General features: G+C 38.7%; 1 protein-coding gene across 7 annotated transcripts in view; it reads right to left on the bottom strand.

The window, feature by feature from the left end:
• The window catches only part of AXDND1 (axonemal dynein light chain domain containing 1), a 72,243-nt gene that overhangs the window by 4,720 nt on the left and 43,456 nt on the right, over positions 1 to 24,067 (bottom strand). For 6 of the 7 annotated variants that reach the window (XM_081223383.1, XM_081223382.1, XM_081223379.1 and 3 more), the window contains 6 exons: positions 20,351 to 20,550; positions 19,378 to 19,474; positions 13,017 to 13,127; positions 7,933 to 8,049; positions 6,303 to 6,407; positions 151 to 233 (listed from right to left, as the gene is read on the bottom strand). In XM_081223383.1, the coding sequence (XP_081079509.1) occupies positions 151 to 233; positions 6,303 to 6,407; positions 7,933 to 8,049; positions 13,017 to 13,127; positions 19,378 to 19,474; positions 20,351 to 20,550 (713 nt within the window). Of the gene's footprint in view, positions 1 to 150; positions 234 to 6,302; positions 6,408 to 7,932; positions 8,050 to 12,026; positions 12,100 to 13,016; positions 13,128 to 19,377; positions 19,475 to 20,350; positions 20,551 to 24,067 lie in introns of those variants that run through there. The other variant, XR_014014327.1, reaches the window with a different exon arrangement.

The raw sequence follows: 24,067 nt of genomic DNA, 5'->3' as shown, positions 1-24,067 counted from the left end.
CTGCCTCTAGCAGATTTGAAGACACCCATCCCACTTGTAAGGAAAAAGGAAGCAGGAGAACCAAAGGTAAGCCAAGAGGTGTGCATTTCTCAGCTAGACCTCCTGGTCAGCAATCTTTGTCTTCTTACCATTTTGGTGTCTCATACTTACATTAACTTCTCCTGCATGCGTTCAATTATAGCCATTGCTTCAAGATACTTTGGGGCCAATGTACCTTCATTAGCTGATTCTCTCTGACAAAGAAAGTATGTACTATGAATGAACTGAGAGTCCCAAAGATAAATAGCCTCTTTCTTCAGTATGTTCTGGACCAAGCCTTCTTTTTCTACTATTCATGTTTATATAGCAGATGATTAAGCACACTCTTAATACCAAAGAAGAATAGGGATTTCCTGTGGCCAAATACCATACCAGCTTGCAAATTATTCACACTCTGGTGGACATAAATTTGATTAGAGTTGTAAAGAAGAAGCAGGGAGAACAATATCAACAAAAAGAAGCAGGGAAAGAAGAAAAGGTTTAAAAAAAAAAGAGAAGGGTAAACATGTTTCTTTAATTAAGTTAAAGATCAAGAAAATTAACTATATTTATCTTATTAATAATTTACTTCATTAAGCACATAACAAATTGCAAATTGCAAAATTCAATAAGATCTTTCAGTTCCTTAGGGAACTTCATAAATATCAAGGCAGAGAAAATATGAAAAAAACAAAACAAAACCTCTTTTACTTATTTTGACTCTATATTCCAGAAAACAAAATAAGAGGAAGATAAAAGAGAAAATTTAGAAGACAAAAACTATAAGCATATTGTGAAATGAATATTATGAGACATTTTCCTAGAACTGTGTACTTTTAAAAATCTCATTTATTCATGTTTCCCAAACAGAGGCAAGTAAAAGTTAAACCCCACCTTACAGATGGAAAGGGAGATCTAAGAGGATAGGCAGCCTGCCATAATCACAGAATGATCTAGCGGGTTAAAGCAAAACCCTCATCTAGGCCTCTCCATCCTCAATCACATATTCCATGGCACTATGCTCCCTTTTTCTAAAAGCAAACCAGCGAAAAGAAACTGTATCAAACACTTTCACTTTTACTCTAGCTCTTTTACTCTCTTCTTATTTTCCCAGTCACATATTTTCCTCATTCTGTTTTGCTTCTCCTTTGGGCAGTTTGTTTGGCAAGTAAATGCTGTCATTGTTCAGCCTGGACCAGCAACCTGGGATGTGGCTGTGCCTATACAGCACACACTACTAATTTATTTGTTCTTTGAATCCAAAAGAAAGGCTTTCAGAGCAGAGGCATCTGGAAATGCAGCTCCACACTTGATTTATATAGCTGCATGAAACAGGTTTAACTGTAGGTGGAAACCAAAGTAAACCAGGACTGTACTCTGCTAACTGTATCCATTTGAGCCTTCTGACTCTCTATTAATTCAACAGATAGATATTTAGTTACAATGTGCGAGGAAAACGTCCCTCTGTTTTGACACCAGCAAGTACAGATTAATGTTTTGTGGTCTATTTCAAACCCTTCAGCAGGAAATTCCCACAGTCCAAAATGCTGGACGTTGGGCTTCTAGAATTATGGCCTCCTCTATGTACGCCAGGTGACAACCTTCCCTGCATCACCCATGTACTGACACAGATGCCTCAAGGCTTATCACAGATACTGCCTTGGGCCCTCTTCTCATATTTTGAAGCTTCCTCTGGCTTTTATGCTCTTTTTCCTGCTGTATAATAGAGACACACGTGGGCCGCACGGCTCTTGGAAGCAATCGCATTAGACCTTTCTTATTCGTGCCAACCTGCTGTAGCTTTGAGCTAGTCTCTCTCTCTGACTCCAGTTATGCCTTTGGCCTTTTTGGCTTGGTCTTCCTGAGGTTTGACTCTACTAATGGACTTTAGATTGGACTAATACCTCTGGCTTGAGCCTATTGCAGGGAGGATCTGGCTCTAGACCCAGTTCCTTGGAATCCAACACTCAGTACTGAACTCCTAGCCAGCCACAGTGCCCCTGTCACCTTTGGACATATTTTCTGGAACCACCAATTCCAAGGACTCTTCCCTGTTGCTGTTATAAGATGGGTAAGTTAGTTACTGCTCTTAATACCTATGCCTGGGGTACATGGTATTGTGGGAGGAAAACACAGGCTCCTAAGGGCCTCCTTCAGCTTGGTGAAAAAATACTGCTGATCCCCCAAGTCTGGCCCCTACTCTCCCTTCCAAAGGAGTTCATAGGTGGTCCAGCAAAATCTCCCATTTTCCTCATACTTACAACGCTTTATAGACAGCCAGGACCTATGGTTTGAAGATAGGCCTAAAAGAGATGGTTTCTAACATCTTGCTTGTTAAAGTAGCTGAGCTGTAGGCAAGCCAACTCACGCAGCCAGGCGGCAGTGCTTAGGGTCCGCTGTAGCTCGGAGCACTTTGGGAGCCTCAGGGAGAGCCTGCTGAATTTAGTCACCCCATACCTCCACCATTCGGCTGCAATGTTAGAGCTCAGGCTGCTTCTGCTCCAGGGACAACTTTGGAAAGAGTCCAGTTCAGAGAGGGCCACAAGGGGTACCCTGCAACAGGATCTCAGACCTGATTAAACTGGGCTGCACCTGAAGGCAGAGCAGCCTTTCCCCAGGATGAGCAGAGGCAGTCAGTGCTGCTTACTGGGGTCACTTGATTTACCAGTGAATCAGGCAAGTGCCAAATTGGGTATTGCCTGAAACAGGCACAGCAAGCCAAGCCTTGTACATGGCTCCTGCTTTGAGTATGGTCTTCAGGAATTCCCACAAAGTCCTAATTTCCAGCTAATTGAGGAGAGTTTGGAATAATTGATAGTTCACCCCTTCTCCTCCTAGTTATGGTGGACACTAGGGCATCAGGTAACGATATGAATGAGGCCCTGGTTTAGCAGGCCAAGCAATTAGCCTGTCCAAGCCGGTGGTGACTTACCACCACTACTCCTGTTATCACTCATATTTCAACCCCCAGAAAATCCTGTGCTGGAGTCATTTGAAGGAGGAGATACGAGGAGCAACTGGAATTCTCCGTGCTCAGGTCCCTAGCCTCCCAGTGGAAACCCAGGACCCAGCTATCGCTTGGCGCTCTCCTGCTCTATAACTCAGCTCCCGGAGACAAGACAAGTTATACCTGCAAACCACAAGGTTTCCGCTTCCCTATCCCTTCCTTCCTTTTCTCTTTCCTTCCCCAGTGTCAATCAAACATACTGCCACTTGGGAGTTGTTTTCAGACCAGAAAGAGAGAGTGCCACTGCCCAGTAGGACTGGTGCCTTGGATCTGTATCCTTGTTAAATGGTTGCTTATGTTCTTAGGGCCAGAGGCTAAGTGTCTGTCAAAAAATAAATAAAAATTTTTGTTTTTTTAATTTTTATTTATTTTTATTTTATTATTATTATTTTTACGCGGGTCTCTCACTGCTGTGGCCTCTCCCATTGCGGAGCACAGGCTCCGGATGCACAGGCCCAGGGCCATGGCTCACAGGCCCAGCCGCTCCTCGGCATGTGGGATCTTCCCGGACCGGGGCACAAACCCGTGTCCCCTGCATCGGCGGGCGGACTCTCAACCACTGCGCCACCAGGGAAGCCCTGTTTTTTTTTTTGTTGTTGTTGTTGTTGTTTTCTTTGCGGTATGCGGGCCTCTCACTGTTGTGGCCTCTCCCGCTGTGGAGCACAGGCTCCGGACGCTCAGGCCCAGCGGCCATGGCCCACGGGCCCAGCCGCTCCGTGGCATGTGGGATCCTCCCGGACCGGGGCACGAACCCGTGTCCCCTGCATCGGCAGGCGGACTCTCAACCACTGCGCCACCAGGGAAGCCCGGAAGCCCTGTTTTTAAATAAAGGAAAAACAAACAAGCAAACAAAAGCAAAAGAAAATTTTACAGTGAAACTTTTGAAAATTTAAACTGCCCTCAGGGAGCCCCAATGTCTTTGTGAATGGAAGGAGCACAGAGCCAAGGCCCTTCCTGCCCCATGGAGCCTGCAGTGCAGTCCAAATCAAGATAGCACTTCCCCCAGCTCCACTTCCTGCCCCGAATCTATGACCTCACAAGCCAGGTCAAGCACTCTTCATTCTCTGGGTACCAACATCTCCAAAGATCAACCTTGTCTTCACTTGCCTAGCACAATTAGGGCCCCTCTGTTTGAGTACCTCGTGATCCCTTTCTACCTGTCCAGTGGTCCGGCCACCATCCCATAGGATGAATGTGATTCTTCTTTACCTCCAGGAACTTGCAAGTATATCTGGATGGCATCTTAGTCTACTCCCCAGGCCTTATTGTCAATGAGAACCTGGACAGTTTGGTCTTCAGTGATCTACAGTAGAACATTAGCAACTTTTCAAAGCCTAGAGATAGACTTTCTGGGCCGCATCGTCCTCAGGTGAGCTAGCCACAGAGCACCACACTGTCCCAGATGGAATTCTGGCATCCTGGAGCAGAAGCCCCACACCACCAGAGACAAGCACCACACCCTCTGTTTTGCCCCAGGCTACAGATTCCTATTTTCCTGTCGGCTTCCTGACTCACTCTGGACCTGACCCTGATGCCTTGCCAGGATAGCATAGCAGGGTTTTCACCTCAGGGGAGCAAATCTGGGGCAGGAGGGCTTTGGGAGGGACTCCTGGGGGTTCTCAAATAGTAAAGTGCTACCCTTTACCTGCCTTTTTTTTTTTTTTTTGCGGTACGCAGGCCTTTCACTGCTGTGGCCTCTCCCGCTGCGGAGCACAGGCTCCAGATGCACAGGCTCAGCGGCCATGGCTCACGGGCCCAGCCACTCCGCGGCATGTGGGATCTTCCCAGACCGGGGCACGAACCCGTGTCCCCTGCATCGGCAGGCGGACTGTCAACCACTGCACCACCAGGGAAGCCCCTACCTGCCTTTTTTTAAATATGTCTCATGACATTGCATTTGCATTGCTTACCCTTACCTCTTTGCCTCACCATCTTAACAACTGACATATTAACATATAATTTTAGAAACTTGTTGAAAAGGCATTACTTTGGGAGAATGTGATCGCAGCTTCCCCCCCATGTACCACTGTAACTCCAATTTTGCCAGCTCCTGCCTGACTCTCCACATGGTATCTCCCAGTTCGTCCTCCCAGAGTTGGAGCCTATTTCCTACAACCTCCCTGGACATACATCCCTGCAATCTGCTTCTACTTTGGACCATGCTGCCACTTTAGTGATCTAGCTGCCATCCACCAGGACCCTCACCACAGCTCCTCACCCCTACGTTCACCAGTGCCTATTCAGATGCGTCAGACAACTAGCAATGAAATGGTTCTTAACTTTGGGGTTGAGAAATTTGATGATGTCTATGGATTTCCGGCACATACCACCCTTCCCCAAGAAAACGCACAGTATGAAAACACACACAAAATGGTACATACCATTTCAGGGGATTAGTGGGATGAAGCCCACCCAGAGACTCCTAAAGTCATGGCATCCTGTACAGAGAGATACCAATCTAGAGCTGACTTAAGTGTGAATGGTCTTAGAACATTTGTGAAGGAATTTAAAATCTGCTTTCCTACTGAGTTTCCATAGCTACTGTCTAAAGGTTTCCAATTTCCCAATAATTCTTGTGGTATCTTCTTATCAACAGCTATCAATAGAGTCTGCTGAATGAATATGTTTAACACTTGGTCAAATGTTGACCAAGACATTGTTAAGTTAAGGAAAGGGATGAAATGCTGATTTTAAAATGAGGTTTAGGACTTCCCTGGTGGCACAGTGGTTAAGAATCCGCCTGCCAATGCAGGGGACACGGGTTCGAGCCCTGGTCCGAGAAGATCCCACATGCCGCGGAGCAACTAAGCCCGAGCGTCACAGCTACTGAGCCTGTGCTCTAGGGCCCACGAGCCACAACTACTGAAGCCTGCGCACCTAGAACCCGTGCTCTGCAATAAGAGATGCCACTGCAATGAGAAGCCCACGCACCACAAGGAAGAGTAGGCCCTGCTCACCGCAACTAGAGAAAGTCTGCGAGCAGCAACGAAGACCCAACACAGACAAAAATAAAATAAATAAATAATTAATTTAAAAAATAAAATAAAATAAAATGAGGTTTAAAGAAGAGAATGAAAAGTTTTTATAAAGCTAAGGTGAACAAACGCGTTTTTCCAAGGATGATGCTGGGAGAAAAAAATATCTGGAAAATATATTACTTAGGAGTTCCCTTGGAAGAGCTAAAAGTTATGTTACATCCATATCATTTTTACAAATGTTAAATTTCCTATTTTTTTTCTCTAGTTTTGAATTTCCTAGTTGAGTTTCAGCTACGTACCCAAGAAGACAATACATCTGTTCCAAACAGAGGTTGGGAATGGACATTTTCGTCTACTCCAATGACTCGAATGAGTTTTTCCTTCTCTGTAGATGTTGAAGGTTTCTAGGGTACAGAAATACCACGGACGTGTTAGTGAGCTGGTGTGTGACACAGTGGCCTGGCAAGTCGCCTGGCACCATGTCTGAAGCTTTAGTTTTCCATTTGCTTTAATCATTCAACAAGCATTTTTGAAGACTTACAGGAAACACTGTGGGAGAAATCAGTGGGGATGGGGAAGTGGGGACAAGGGGAGATAACTGTGAGAAAAACAAGGAGGATTTCTTCCAGACCTCAGGAACTCACAGAACAGTGGGAGAGATAAGCAATAAAATAATTATGGTCTACATGATTACTTTTAGCATATGGTCTACATGATTACTTTTAGCATAGAGGTGTGTTCCGAGAGCTATGTGCACCCAGAAAAGGGCCCTGCATTCTGTCTAGACACTAGGGGTATTTTTACAGAGAAAATGATACTTGAAAGCTGAACAGGAGTTTGTAAAATAGAGAGAAAAGGGCCTGAACTAAGGCCACAGAAGAAAGGAAGGAGGAGATTTAAAAGGTATGACAGATTTAGTGGCCAAAAAATAATGTTTTCCATTTATTTTGCCTTTTATATGCCAAGCACTGTACCAGAAGTAAAACAGAAACTGCTGGTGAAAAGAGGCTTCGGTGTTATATAATATTTTTGCTCTGTCGTACTGCATGTAGTGTGAGTAGAGGATCTATGTCACAGCCTGGGGTCATGCCAACATTTAAACTATTCACAGAAGAAACACCCCAGGGAAGTAAGTTAAGACAAAATGGAGAGTGATCATGAGTTCTGAAAGCTAAAGACAATAGCAGTCCACCCAGGAATTAGCGAGGGCTCTTATGCCAGACTAAACTGGGTTTGAAGGCTGGTTCTGCCATTTATAGCTATATGATTTTCAGTAAGTCAGTCAACCTTTCTGAGCTTCAGTTTTCTTATCTGTAAAATGGGGGCAATAATATTTACCTTGAGGTGGTGTTGTATAGATAAGAGTTAACATGCGCAAAGCATATAGGTCATGGTAGGCACAACATTATGGGTAGTTACCATTGTATTTTCATTACTATTATTATTACAGATGCCCCAAGAAGGGTTGTTTTTACTACTAATGCCACAGCAGGGGTGGAGACAGGATAAGGAGGAGAGAGGTGTGGATGGCCTGGGAGGAGTGAGAAAAGGCAGCTCAGAATGGGAGCTGAAGAAGTGGAGACAAGGAGTTTAAACAACTATTTGAAAAATATGGCAATGAAGGGATAAAGAAACAGCATCAGGGTGAGAGGTAGATTGTGTAGCTAACAGTAGTATAGGTGAATGAGGCTAGTGAGAAATGGCTGAATTTAGAAAGGAAGAGGAACACCCTATCCTTGGAAAATAAAGAGATAAGTGTGTCTGCAGGTATGATTAAACCTATATGAGGAAAGGAAAGAAGTTGAAGAGTTCACTCCAGATGCTCTATTTCTATTTTCAATGGTATATATATATACATATATATATATATATATATATTCACTCACTCTTTAAAAATATAAAGGAAAAGGAAAAAAATACTAATCTTACCTCTTCTGCTTTCTCTTCTTCCTTTTCCTCCTCAAGTTTCTTATCCTCCATATTTTCTTCTTCATCCTCTTTAAGAAGCTTGTCTGCTCCAGGCGTAGTTACTTCTTTTACAGTATCCTGTGAGACAAAACAATATTATATTATAGCTTAGTGGATATAAATATTTTAGCAGAATACTAGCAATATTTCCATTCAAAAGTATTTAATGAGCATTAATTTTGCAACTGGGCACTGTGCTAGTGATAAGGATACAAAGGTTAATAATAATCCCTGCCCTTAAGCAGCTTACAATTCAGTGGACAAGAAAATGCTATGGCTACACATAGTCACAGAGTAGGAGCACTTAATCCAGATCTGGTACTGGGCAGGGGTGAAAGAGGGGGTTAATCAGGGAGGTTTCATGGAGGACATAATGTCTGAGTTTCTTCTTGAAAGATGAGTGAGGAGAAAAAAGATGGCACAAGGGAGTTCCAGGCAGAGAATGTTATTTGTACATGATTGGCTCTGAGAACAAAAGCAGTTCAAGAGGACAAAAACTTAGAGGTAGATGGGCAGGGGCACAATCACAGAGGAAGGGCTAGAATATTATGCCAGGGATATTGGATTTTATCCTGAAGGCAGTGAGGTACCTATAAATCGATTGACCTGTTTTGCATTTTAAAACAATCACTCTAGCAACAGGCGAGTAGATTTAAAGAGGAGGAAGGAAGGGAAGGTGGGGTGATTAATTGATTGAATGGATATGGGATGGTTAGGGAAAGGAAGCATCTTGAATGTCACCCGGTATATACACTATATACCACTACATAGGCCACTGCATAGATGATAATGCCATTCACAGAGATAGTGAACAAAGTTGGACATGCAGGTTTGGGAACATAGATGAATTCAGATTAGGCTGTGTGAGTTTGAGGCACCACTAGGGTAGCCAAGTGGAAATAAGTAAGTAGCTGAATTTGTGGATCTGAAGTTTAGATTGGAGGGATTTTGGCTAAAGGTAAAGATTTAACAGTTATCTACATTTAGTTAAAGCCAAGAAAATAAATTATATCGCCAAAGGAGAACTTGTGAAATGACTAGAGGATGAGGCCTTAGGACAGGAACCTAGTCACATAAAAGGTCAGGGAAGAAAGAAGAGCCTGCAAAGGAGGGTAAAAGTTGCCTCAGAAATGTGAGAGGGCCACCAGAAAAGCCAGAAGAGAAGAGAGAAGGAGTAAACAGTGTTGAATATCTCAATGGAGTCTGCACAAATATTGACTGAAGACTGTCCTACAGAAGTTTATTGCGGCAATGTTTATAAAACAAAGCTAGATATAAGCTCAATGCCCACGATAGGAAAATGCACTTAAAAATTATGGTATAAACCATACAAGTTATTTTATAGCAATTTAAAATTATGCTGTAGAAATTATATACATAGTATAGAAAAATATTCACAATATATTAGGATATTTTTCCAAAGTGAAAATACCTTTTTTTCATGATAACACACTACTGATGTAAAATATTTGAAAGCTACAGAGAAATTAATAATCTGAACCCTCAGAGGTAACAACCTCTATCACTTTGCTGAATATTCTTCTAGTCTGCTTTATATACATATAAACGTGTTCATACAAATGAAATAATAATATATGTTATGTTCCCTAATCTGCTTTTCTCAGTAACATATCATGGGTGATTCTTATTTCACTACATAATCATCTATTTTATCTGTACAGAATCCTATTATTTGAATGTACCATAATTTATGAAACCAATTCCCTATTGATCAATATTTATATTGTTTCTGGTATTTTGCAATTATAAATAATGTTGTAATTAATATTCTTATACAGATATATGTTAGAATTATCAGATAGACTACATAGTTATATTTATACTTTTAAAGAAATAAGAGATCGAAACTGTGAAAGATTACAAAAATAATCAGACTTGAAAAAGAACCAAACAGAATGTCAACAATTAAATTTAAAACTCAACAGAAAGCTTTCATAGCAGATTAAACTCAGCTGAAGAGCAAATTAGTAAATTGGAAAGTAAGTCAGAAGAAACCATCCAGGATGCAATGCAGAGAGACAAGCAGATAGAAAATATGAAAGAAGGTTAAAAGACATGGGGGACAGATTCTAATATATATCCATTCCAAGTTCCAGAAAGAAAGGAGAGAGCAAATATAGTAGAGACAATAATTGAAGAGATGATGACTGAAAATTTTCCAAATCTAATGAAAGATACCCAGCCAAAGAGTCAGAAAACCAAGAGAATCCCAAGCAAACTTTGAAAAGAAAATCTTCACCCACATGTATCAGAGTGAAACTACAAAATCCCAAAGACAAAAAGAATATCTTAAAAGTAGCCAGAGAGAAGAGATGGATTAACTTCAAAAGAACTGACAGCTGGATTTTCAGTTGTCAATTTGGTAACAATAAAATCCAGAAAACAGTGGAAATAGTATCATAATATGTGCTGAGAGAAAAATCATCCTAGAATTGTATACCCAGAAAAAAAAAAATTAAGAACGAGGGTGAAATAAAGATATTTTCAGACAAACAAAAACTGAGTTTGCCTCCAACAGATGCTCACTCATGAAAACTCTAAAGGTTAAGGCAGAATGAAAGAGGAGAAGAATTATTCAGTGCAATCAGACAAGAAAAAGCAATTAAAGGCATAATAATTGAAAGAAAGAGGTAAAACTATCTCTATTTATAGGTGATTTGATTGAATATCTGGAGAACCTGAAAGAATCTATTGAAAAACTACTGAAACAATAAAATAATTTAGTAGAGTCACCATACATAAAATTAAAATACAGGAATCAGTAATATATACACAGTTACCAATTAGAAGATATAATGGAAAAGAAGATCTCATTTAAAATACCAAAAAATAAAAATACTCAGGCCTACCTTATAAGCAACGTGCAAAATGAGCAAACTATAAAACAGTACTGAAAGGCATAAAAGTAGACATCCTATGTCTCATATTCTTCATAGAACAACTCAACAGCATAAACATGTCTGTTCTAAGTTAATATATAAATTTAATATCATCCCAGTTCTTAAGAATCATATATTTTCTAGAAGTAGATTATATAGAAGAATAAGTAAGAAAGAATAGCCATAAAACACCTGAAAAAGATCCGTGAGGAAGGGCTGGCCCTACCAGATCTAAAAATGTATCATAAAGCCTCAATAATTAAAAGATTGTGGTGATGACTTGTGAATAGACAGATTAATATAAAATAATAGAAAACCCAGAAATAGACTTAGGTTGAATATAGCTATTTTCAAATATTAGAAATACTGTAACAGAATAGATGGAAATACTATAACGTGGGAGACAAATCAGCCCTTTCATATCAACCCAAAAGACTGAACTAGGACCAGTAGGTAGAAAAAAAGCTACAGGGAAACAGGTATCATTTAGTTCAATAAACGAATAATGTTCTAATAGTCACTGTTCACCAAAAACAAAGGGACTAACTCTGAAAGTAGATCTCCATCACTTCAGATACTCAAACACAGGCATAATGATCAAGCATAGGTGTTATACTAAGACTGAGCATTAGATGGTTGGTTGAATTCAACCACATTTAAAATCCTTTTTGTTCTTAAGTCTCTGTGATTCTGTATAGGTCTTGAATTTTTTCCTAGATCTGATGTGCAGCCAAGATCATGCCTATGGTACTTCACTAAGTTTCTAAAACTGTACTGTAATTAAGATGTATAATGTTGAGATCATTCAGTGGTTAATTCAAAATAATTCTGGCCAAGACGTGGGCAGCAAAGAAAAATGAGAATTTGTTAAAGGTGTATAATTTAGAAAGGTGATGTTTCTTCAGTGTTTAAATGTAAAATAAGGGAGTTCCCTGGTGGTCTAGTGGTTAGGATACGGAGCTTTCACTGCTGTGGCCTGGGTTCAATCCCTGGTCGGGGAACTCTCACAAGCCATGCAGTGCGGCCAAAATTAAAAAAAAAAAACTTTTTAAAATAAATAAATGAATAAATGTAAAATAAAAGTGCTGCAAGTGTGTAGATAGAACCTTCCTTCTTAGACCCAAGAGCATTGACATATATGCCATCAGATCATACCTGTATAGTTTATGTCTCTGATAGCAACGGGAGCTTCTTCAGACTTTGCTGGAGGTGAACTTCCTCAAAGAGACTGAAGTAAAAATAAAGATTTGTGACTGCCATTAAGTACATGATATTCATTGACTTGGGATCCTCAGTAAACAGGTGGTTAAAACTACAGGATTAACATAGTAATATGGAGAGTGTAGAATGAGAAGGGAAAACAAGCCAAGGACAGAATATCAACATTTAAGAGGCAGGCAGAGGTCGAAGACTAAAAGAAGGAGTGTGAAAAGAAATAAAGAAGTAGGAGAAAGACGGAACTTTGGTCTTGCAAGGAGAGATTACCAAAAAAGTGAATGGTTAACAGGATCAAATGCTACAGAGAAGTCACGTTAAATATGGGATTGGAGATATTTAGATGTGGCAATAAGGTCATTAGGGACCTTATAATGGTTTTAGAGTTTTAAGAAAAGTGATTGTGATAGGAAGGAGGGAAAGAAGTAGTAAAGAAGGAGACAAAATCAAGGGGAATATTTTTTCAGATGGGAGAGAGACCATGTTTATAGAGGAAGGCATTAAAGATACAAAAGAAAGAAGACAATGTGCATGGGATTAAGTACTCAAAGGAAGAAATAACCTTGGATGGGAAGACTGAGACTTCAGTGTGAAGGGAGGGGGGAGGAGGGAGGGTGCGTGCAGAAGCAGAGAAGTCTGAGGCTATGACTCAGGAAGTGGCAGGTAACTACCTTCTGAAAGCCATCCTTTCCTCCATAAAGTAGGAGGCAAAATCACCCTCCAAGAAAGTGAGGAGAGACGTTTGGGTGATGATTCTCTCCTTTAGAAGGGAAAAGAGTTGCCAATGCTCTTGGTCACAACCAAAATTCTCTTCTGATAGAGCAAATGAATGAGGATTCAAAACACTGACTGGAAAAAGTCGCAGTACCCTTATCTATTGAAATACAGAAAGAGCATGAATAATGACCAGTGCTAACACATGGCAAATACCTCTTCTCCAAGTAGGTGCCATTTTTCTTCACGTGTCAGTAACTTTATTTTCCTGCCTTTGAGACCAGAAAGGAGGTGAGAGCATGTGGTGATCCACTCATAACATTCTCTCTGAAAAGAGATAAAAGATAATCACTAAGCAGAAAAAATCAGATTACACCAACTCATTTATTCACTCACTCCTACTGAGGAACTGCTAAGAACAATTCCTCTAAATATAACTCCATTCAATTAACTTTGTATCAGTTCAGTTCAAAGATTTGTGCAGAAGTGATTTTCTATTAATATAGACCTAAATCATATCATCTCTTATTGACAGGGTTTGGGATCTGGGTTGAAATGGCACAAGTAGTGAAGTGCTATAAAACTAGATGCAGAAAGACTGTTGGATTTACTAAGGCCTAATGGTTTGCCTCAATAAATGTTATGCAACTGACCAGGGTCAACTATAATTGTATAACAATAACAACAGCAAACACTTACATGGCACTTAATTATATGCCAGACTCTGTTCTAAGTATTGTGCATTATCAACTCATTTGATCCTCATTATGAGACTATTACTATCCTCATTTTTTAAGATGAGGAAACTGAGGAATAGAGCAGTTAAATATCTCGCTCAAGGTCACATATTACATTTATGCACTGTGCTTCAATTCTAATCCAGGTGGCCAGGGCTCTTAACCACAACAAAAATATTATTTCCTCTGCCCCCAATAAAGTGAATGAGTAAAGAGTTGAAGCACTTTTTTGGAAAAGGTGCTCACCCCTTATCTATTGAGATACAGGATTCCACAATAGCAGGTCTCATCCCTGCAAAGAGAATAGAAAAACTACATTTACTTTACCAAGATCTTCTAACAGCTAAGATCTGGTTTCAATGTTTAAAAGATGCATTATTCCTTACTAGTGAGAAAAAGCAGAGGGAACTAGGAAACATAATTTCCTCTGGGGAAGATGATCTGTTCACTCACACCACCAAAAAAACTGTACCATGTGGTGAAATAATCACCCACTTTAGGTCCTTGAAATAACCCATAAAAAGCAGTAATACGTCTCACATTTTTCCCATGATTAGACTTATTTTTTAAATTTATTTATTTTATTGATTTATTTTTGGCTGTGTTTGGGTCTTTGTTGCTGCACGTCGGCTTTCTCTAGTTGCGGAGAGCGGAGGCTACTCCTCATTGCGGTGCATGGGCCTCTCATTGCAGCGGCCTCCCTTGTTGCGGAGCATCGGCTCTAGGCACATGGGCTTCAGTAGTTGTGGCACGCGGGCTCAGAATTTGTGGCTCGTGGGCTCCAGAGCGCAGGCTCAGCAGCCATGGCTCACGGGCCTAGTTGCTCCACGGCATGTGGATCCTCCCAGGCCAGGGCCTGAACCCGTGTCCCCTGCATTGGCAGGCGGACTCCCAACCACTGCGCCACCAGGGAAACCCTAGACTTATTTTTAATTGTGGAATTATTGTGAAATGTCAGAGCCAAAAAATTTAAAAAATCAAATCCAAACCCTTGTGTTATGGCTAAGGAATGGAAGCCTCTATAGGTAAAATAAGTTTACCACAGCTCTGTTAATGTCACTGATAAGTTTAAATTCTGCATTCAAAGGGTTAGGTTGATGTCTTACTGCATATCAGAAAAGAGGGTCAAACAAGGGAGGTGAAAGTATTAGGTTCTAGTCCTAAGTTCACCTAATTGGTTGTGACTTCTTGAGTAAACTCTTAATAGTCTTCACCTATTAAAAACAAGTGAGGTTGTTGGTTTATTCTAGATGACCCCTATGCACTGGGGAGCTGGTAAAAACATTCACTGGCAGTGGGGGGGGATTCCCTAATTTGTAGCATTTGTTGATTTCCATAGTATATACTCCCACTATGGCAATTTCAATGGTATTCATTAATTCAGTATGTTATCGCTGAATGTGGAGTTGGGAAGAGGTCTGCACGGTCAGCTCTTGTGAGCCAGCATGAGCTTGCATCATACCACTGCTCCTAAAGATCCTTCCAACTACAAAATTTGATGCATATTTTAACTTTATCGTATCTAGAAAGTATTTGTTAATTTTGCAAATAGTAATTACATTTTAAAAATCTTAGTTCTTCAGAGTTAACTCACCATTCATGAGAAATAATTAAACTATTCTCAGCTGTATTTGCATTCTATGAAGCAGATCCTAGTCATTTTCTTATAAACTTCTGAGACATTGAAAATACTACCATAGGACTTCTGATGGGGAAAATATCAGTGGGAGTCTTTTGATAAAAGTTTCATGTTAATCTACAGAGTCAAGCAAGTTTTCCATAGAGGTAAGCAAGTTTTCCTTCAAAACCTTCAACATCACCTTTGATCAGCTATAGACGAGGATAGCTTGGTTGCCAATCAATACACGTGGATCTCCTTCCATCAATACTCTAATTCTGATAATGTCTGATTCAGGGCTGTGTTAATAAATGCTTCCTGTGTGAAGTAAAAAGACTAAAATTCATGTCTGGGGTGAAGGAGCATTTAAGAAGGGATGGTCCTGGGGCTTCCCTGGTGGCGCAGTGGTTGAGAGTCCGCCTGCCGATGCAGGGGACACGGGTTCGTGCCCCGGTCCGGGAAGATCCCACATGCCATGGAGCGGCTGGGCCCGTGAGCCGTGGACGCTGAGCCTGTGCGTCCGGAGCCTGTGCTCCGCAATGGGAGAGGCCACAACAGAGAGAGGCCCAAGTACCGCAAAAAACAAACAAACAAACAAACAAACACTGATATTCAAAAACAAAACAAAACTACATAGTCAATATCCTTCATGAAAATCAATGTAAAAATTCTACAAAGAACTTCAACCAACTGAATTTAGTAATATATAAAAAGATAGTACATCATGATCAAGTGGGGTTTATCCCCAGAATGCAAAGTTGGTTTAACATTTAATTCAAAAATCAATCAGGGCTTCCCTGGTGGCGCAGTGGTTGAGAGTCCGCCTGCCGATGCAGGGGACACGGGTTCGTGCCCCGGTCTGGGAAGATCCCACATGCCGCGGAGCGGTTGGGCCCGTGAGCCATGGCCGTTGGGCCTGCGCGTCCGGAGCCTGTGCTCCGCAACGGGAGAGGCCGCAACAGTGAGAGGCCCGTGTACCGCAAAAAAAAAAAAAAAAAAAAAAAAAAAATCAATCAATGTAAGTGGTCATATTAAAAGACTAGAAAAGACAACTTATTGAACATCTCAGTAGATGCAGGAAAAGGATTTGACAAAATCCAACATACATTCCTGACTTTAAAAAGTTTTTCAGCAAACATGGAATAAAAATAAAACTTCCTATACCGCCTATTATACTTAAAGATGACAGAATAAATACTTTTCCCCTAAGACATAACAAGGCAAGGATGTCTGTTCTCATCACTTTTACTCAGTCTGGTACTGGAGAGTCTAGTTAATACAATAAAGTAAGAAAAAGAAATTAAAGGCATGTAGATTAAAAAGGAAGAAATAAAACTGTTCCTATCTGCAGATACTTATGTACACAGAAAATTCTAAGGAATCTGAAAAAAAAACTTCTTAGCAGGAATAAGTGAGTTCAGTAAGGTCACAAGATATGAAAAAATATATTTTAAAAGTCAGTGATACAACGTTCATTGCAGCACTATTTACAATAGCCAAGACATGGAAGCAACCTAAATGTTCATCGACACAGGAATGGATAAAGAAGATGTGGTACATACGCACAATGGAATATTACTTGGCCATAAAAAAGAATAAAATAATGCCATTTGCAGGAACATGGATGGACCTAGTATCATACTAAGTGAAGTAAGTCAGACAGAGAAAGACAAACATCATATGATATCACTCATATGTGGAATCTGATTTCTAAAAAATGATACAAATGAACTTAATACAAAACAGAAACAGTCTTACAGATATTGAAAACAAACTTATGGTTACCAAAGGGGAAATTTGGGAGGAAGGATAAATCAAGAGCTTGGGATGAACATACACAAATACTTTATACCAGATAGATAACCAACAAGGACATGCTATATAGCACTGAGAACTCTCCTCAATATGCTGTGATAACCTATAAGAAAAAAGAATCTAAAAAAGGATGAATACATGTATATGTATAACTGAATCTCTTTGCTGTACACCTGAAACTAACACAACATTGTAAATCAACTATACTCCAATAAAATTAAAATGTTTTAAAAATCAATGATAATTCTGTGTTAGCAAAGAATAATCAGAAATTGAAATTATTGAAGAATATAATTTGTAACAGTACCAAAATATGAAATACATAGGGACAAATCTTACAAAAGATATGTAAGACCTGTACACTGAAAGTACAAAATTTTGTTGAAAGAAATAAAGAAGGACTTACGTAAATGAAGAAATAAACCATGTTCGCAGACCCAAAGACTCAATACTGTTAAGATGTCAATTCTCTGCAAATTGATCAATAGATAAAATGTAATCATAATAAAAATCCCAATAGGCTTTTGTGGAAAAATTGATAAGCTAATTCTAAAAACTTTAAATATGGAAAGCAAAGGACCTAGAATAGCCTGGTCAAGCTTGAAAAAGAACAAATTTGGAGGATTTACATTACCTAATCTCAAAACTTATTTTAAAACTACAGTAATCAAGGCAGTTTGATAATAGTGACAATGTTGACACAAAGATCAACAGAACATAACAGAATGTCCAGAATAACATGCACATGTATACGGTCAATAGATTTTCAACAAAGATGAAAAGACATCTTAATAGAGAAAAGATAGTCTTTTCAACAAACGGTGCTAAAACAATTGGATATCCAAATGCCAAAAACTGAACTTCAACCCATACCTGTCACCAGATAAGAAAAAAAATGGGTCACTCAAAATGGGTCACAGATCTGAATATACAAAACCTAAAACTGTAATACTTCTAGGAGAAAATCTTCATGATGTTACTATACAAGTATAAATTTTTCTTAGATACATCAAAAGCAAGACCCATAAAAGAAAAAAAATGATAGATTGAACTTCATCAGAGTCAAGAAGTTCCCCTCTTTGAAAGACGTTAAGATAAGAAAAGCAAGTCACAGACTGAGGGAAAATATTTCTAAATCACATATCTGATAAAGGACTTGTATCAAGAATATATAAAGAACTCTCAAATTCAATAATAAGAAAACAAACAAACCAATAATAAATGGCCAAAGATTTGAGCAGACATTTCACCTTTTTTCCCATAAATAGTTTGTTAATTTTATTTCACTGGTAATGGTTTAAATATTTCAATTATCCACTACCCAAATTATAAAACAATTGCATTTCTTCTTTTTAGCATTTTTTCCAGTTTTATTGTGATATTATTGATGTATAACATTGCATAAGTTTAAGATGTCCACATAATGATTCGATATATGTACGTATTGCAAAATGATTACTACAACAAATTCAGTTGTTGTGGTAACATCCATTACCTCACATAGTTACAATTTTTTTTCTTGTGATGAGAACTTTTAAGATCTACCCTCTTAGCAACTTTCAAATATAACTTTCACCACAGGAGATGTAATGATAAATAAGCCCATGAAAAGATGTTTAACATCATTGATCATGAAGGAACTGCAAATTAAAAACCACAATGGCATACCACTACCCACTTATTGGAATGTCTAAAATTGAAATCACTGACCATATCAAGTGTTGGTGAGGATGTGAAGCAACTGGAACTCTTATACACTGCTAGCAGGAATGTAAAATGGTTTAACCACTTTGGAAGACAGTTTGAGTTTCTTAAGAAGCTAAAAATACATGCCATATGACTTAGCCATTCCATTTCTAGACACATTTAAGACAAATGAAAGCAATGCATATGTACAAGGATAAGCATTGAAGCTTTGCTTGTAATAATAAAAAAATGGAAACAATTCAAACGTTCATCAACAGAGAATGGTTGATAAATAAACTGTGTATATCCATAGAATGAATACTGCTCAGCATTAAAAAGCATGAACTTTTGATAAAAGCAACAATATGTGTGAATCTCAAAGTAATTATGCTTAGCCAAAGAAGTCAGACAAATAAAGTGTACATTCCATATGATTCCACTTATAAAATGAAAACTAATCTTTGGTGTTAGAAAGCGGATCAGACATTGCCCCGGGACAGGACGAGGCTTCAAGGAGAGATTAAAAAGGGGTACAAGGAAACTTTGAGTTTGTTGGATATGTACCTTTTTTAATCATAGTGATTATTTTACAGGTGTATGTACATTTTAGAAATTATCAAATTGCACATTTAAATACGTGCAGTTTGTTGTAAATCAATTAAACCTAAAAAGTCTACTTAAAGCAAACAAAACAAAAGTAAGGGGAATACAAAGTTATTACCTTCATCTTATCCAGTTCATTAAGTTCCTTAGTAGGATTTTTTTCTAAGTGACCTGCTTTACTCAGAGCCATAGCTGTTACCACCTCTTTGCAACAACTGGAAAAAAAAAAAAAAGAGCACACATACATGTGTGCATGACCTTTTTATTGTTGGTTCCTCTTCTAAGTCCAGATACAGTGGAAGCTTACCATAATAATTAAGCTACTGACTGACCAGAAAATAATTTGTTTCTTGCTCAGTTTCTCACTCTTGTCCTCTTCCTCCCCTCCCCTCCCATCACTCTTGACCACTGGTAACACTGAATGGAACTGAAGGGGAAACTGGCTAGATTGTAAAAGCTACTTCCCGAATTTGAAGTAATCATAGTGACAATATGCTTCCTAGTTAATGAATTACAATTTTTATAGACATCTTCTTTATTTGACAGGAATCTTCTAGCTTTTCAGATACAAGGCTTTTTTTCACTTTTTGTTTTTTTAAGAGATGTTTTGGTTGGTGTTTAGTGAAATATATAAAAGTATACCTTCCGCTTTGCTTGGAATTACACATGCAGGTTATACCTACTCCCCCACAGTAGGTACAAAAATGCAAGATGCAACTTATTTATGCAAGTACGTGATTTGTTGTTTTGTTTTGTTTTTACTAATTCTCACTCCCACATACATATACACTTCCCATCCTGCCTACGCTAACATTGTTTTCAAAGGAATTCTAAAGCCATTAAGAAAACACCGAAATCTCATATTCCAACATGGCAGTGTTGAAGCTAGTTTAAAAGCCGAACTAGCATTTCTTTCAAGGTTTTAAACTATCTTTTATTGCTGCTACTTAACTGACCTTCTTTCCTCTGCTTTTTTTTCCTTAATTTTTATTACAGTATAGTTGACTTACAATGTTGCATTAGTTTCTCCTCTGTTTTATGTCACATTTAATCTTCAAAAGGGAAGTAATAAAATAACCAGATAGTTTCACCTGCTCAAATAGATGGAATATTGGGACAACATTTTTGCCAGGGCAATCGCATCTAGCTCCAACTTGGCAATTCCTAGGTCACGTTTTTCAGCACTTTCCTCCTCCAACTTTATGAGAGTATCTGGATCAGGAAAGTCAGGTACCATTAAAATCAGCAAATTTACCATCCATTGAATCATGGGTATATGCAATTCATCCATCTGTTTAAAAAAATGATTATAATACACATGACCCATTTAAAATAAATCAAAAAGTAAAAACCATACAAAAACAGAACTGATCATACCTGTGTCCAATTTTCAACAACACTATTATTCTTAATGAAATCAAATCATCACTACTCAACCACTGTAACCTTACTTTCTTTTGCTCACTATACTACATTAAACTACCCTCTTCTTTAGCTTGGTCAAGCATATTAACCAGTTAAGGCCACAGTTCCCACCAGTGTGCACCAAGGCATCCCAGGGCTTCACAGTGAGCTCTCAAGGATGCTATGGGATTTTAAATTCTTGAGGGAGATAATAATGATATGTGACACCTGTCAGACATAGCATGAATTTGACATGATTCAGTTTCAACCTTAGATACACTATATCACTTTTGATGACACCATATCTTTGAAAGCTGGTTTTATTGGTGGTTGTGTGATTAAAAACAATTACTGTGGGAAAATCAAGGTGGGACAGGAAGTGAGGATGGCAATATCCAATCTGATTTCAAGGTTAGAGAGGTTTTACAGTGCAAAAGTATATACATTCCATTAGTAAGTAATTTTGATTAAATGAGAATAAAATAAAAGGATTTTTTTTGTTTGTTTGTTTGTTTTTTATAAAAGGATTTTTTAAGTGGAGGTGGGGAGATGAGTGAAATAGGTGAGGAAGATTAAGAAGTAAAAACTTCCAGTCATGAAATAAATAAGTCACAGGGATGTAATGTGTAGCATAGAGAATATAGTCAATAATATTGTGATACTTTATATGGTGACAAATGGTAACTGAATTTATCAAGGTGATCATTTTGTAATGCATAAAAATATCGAATCACTATGTTGTACACCTGAAACCAATATTTTAAGTCAATATACCTCAATTAAAGATTAATTAATAAAAGGGTTTTTTCTTTCAATGAAGTTAAACTGAGACACATTAAATTTTACAAAGTATCTTTGGGCAAACAACAATTCCAATCAGGCAGTGCCAGACCCAAAAAATGGTTAGAGGCACTCTGTAGGTGGGAGCTAGGACAGACATTTCTACAGAGAAGATACTAAGCAAAGCAAAGCAATTATTTAATTGGCTGTAACTTCAATGTTTGCCTTATTTAGGAAAATTTAGTTATCTAGCTGTTATGAGAGTTGGTCTTGAGTTTCATTTTCTCATATTCGAGAAGATCTAGTTGACTGTTTTAGAATTAGTTGTTCTTGAGTTTCGTTTTCTTGGATTTGAGTGCATCGACTCTGGCTTTGGTTTGTTTACACAGGCTACTAAAAGCACCGGGCTTCCCTGGTGGCGCAGTGGTTGAGAGTCCGCCTGCGGATGCAGGGGACACGGGTTCGTGCCCCGGTCCGGGAAGATCCCACATGCCGCGGAGCGGCTGGGCCCGTGAGCCATGGCCGCTGAGCCTGCGCGTCTGGAGCCTGTGCGTCTGGAGCCTGTGCTCCACAACGGGAGAGGCCACAACAGTGAGAGGCCCGCGTACAGCAAAAAGAAATAAAAATAAAATAAAAGCACTAAAGCTACAGTCCAACGGTCTCCTTGTTTAACTATTTTAACACGTATTATAATATTTTTCCAAAAGTTATACTAATATTTAGGACATAAATATTTAGTAAGCTGTTTGAACCTCCCTATGTAATAATAAATTGGACTGTGTGGTAATTTTTTTTGGCTTAGGAGTGTGAAAATACTGGGGCACCCTTAGGCACTGAGAAGAGAGAAAGTTTGGGAACCTTCGCAAATGGCGTTTGCTGAGGCTGGGTCCCAGAAATAAGATGCAAAAAACTTTATGAAATGCAGACGTCAACCATTCTCTTCAATGCCCTATGTAGTCCCTTTCTCTGGTGAGTTCCTAAGCGTTCTTCTTGGCTTAAATATAATCTACTTTGAGAAGAATTTTTAACTTTCACTTGACTTAATTTGCTCCTTATCCTATGTTGCTATAGCACTTTGTACATATCTCTATTATAATTGTTTGCATATCTGTCTCCTCATTTAGTCTGTGAGTCTTTTTAAGGCATGGACCATCATTTTATCCCTCAATACCACACACAGTACTTAGCAGGGAGTAAGTGCTTAATAAATGTTTGTTAAATTAATGAATAAAAATGAAGCTTGGTAGTCTATCCTTGTACTAAAACACAAACTTCCTGCCTCAAAAGAAAAGGCCATAAACGACCTAAAGCAATCTTTTTTTTAAAATAAATTTATTTTATTTATTTATTTTTGGCTGCATTGGGTCTTCATTGCTGTGCACGGGCTTTCTCCAGTTGCAGCAAGCGGGGGCTACTCTTCACTACGTTGCACGGGCTTCTCATTGAGGTGGCTTCTCTCGTTGTGGAGCACGGGCTCTAGGCGTGCAAGTTTCAGTAGTTGTGGCATGCAGGCTCAGTAGTTGTGGCTCGTGGGCTCTAGAGCGCAGGCTCAGTAGTTGTGGCTCATGGGCTTAGTTGCTCTGTGGCATGTGGGATCTTCCCGGCCCAGGGATCGAACTCTTGTCCCCTGCATTGGCAGGTGGATTCTTAACCACTGTGCCACCAGGGAAGTCTCTAAAGTAATCTTGATTAGTGTACTTTTACACCTGAATTAACATGTCAGGAAAAGGGCAACTCTTCCTGAGAAAGAGTTTAAAAAACTACTACCTTCTTTCCACAAGCCAAAGATATTTTCCCCACTAAGCCCCTGCTGCTATTCAATTACATTAATTCTTCTTAGAGAATTAATTAATTCTCTAAACTGTTCTTTCATATACCAATGGCCTGGATGATACTGTCATTGAAATAACTCATTTTTGCTTACAAAAAATATTAATAAATCCTTAAACCACCCCTGTGAAATAAACACAAATATGTGTTATCTTCATTTCATAGTTATATTAGAGAGATTAAATGGTAGAATCAAGGTCATGCAATATAGGTCACCGGTGAATTTAAAATTAGAATCAAAATAAACACACTTTCACTAAGATATGGAATCATTCTCTTTAATTAGATGGAGAGTGAAAATGATAATTTTTATAACAAACCAGAGATTTACTGTGATTCTGATATAAAATTCTTAAGAGAAACTTTAAGATGAAGTGTTTTTTAGTAAAACGGCTTGTTTCAAATTTACTAATCTTTTCAGGGATGGCAAGTGGCAACATAGCTGATATAAAAAAAAATCACTCTTAGTTTGTCCCTTCAAAATACAATTGATGTTTAACAATGAGTAAAAGAAATTTACATTATGGAGCAGCCATTTTGAAAATGGAGAGTTGGAAGGATTTCCATCTTGGTATGATTTTGTTGCTGAAAATGATATATAGCTCACTTTTAAAAACTCTCAAATTTATATACTTGAAAATCTGGAAATACATTTCTAATTCTTTTTTTTTTTCTTTTTTTTTTCTAATTCTTTTAAAATCTTACAAATAAAGTGTATCAATTGGTTGGGGATCTTTTGTTAGAAAAAAGAAATGCTACATTGCCTAATGTTTATAAGAACAACTGATTGACAT

The sequence above is a fragment of the Mesoplodon bidens genome (genome assembly GCF_964165515.1).
Source record: "Mesoplodon bidens genome assembly, chromosome: 2".
Classification (NCBI taxonomy): Eukaryota; Metazoa; Chordata; class Mammalia; order Artiodactyla; family Ziphiidae; genus Mesoplodon; species Mesoplodon bidens.
This window is presented reverse-complemented; position numbering and strand designations above follow the sequence as displayed.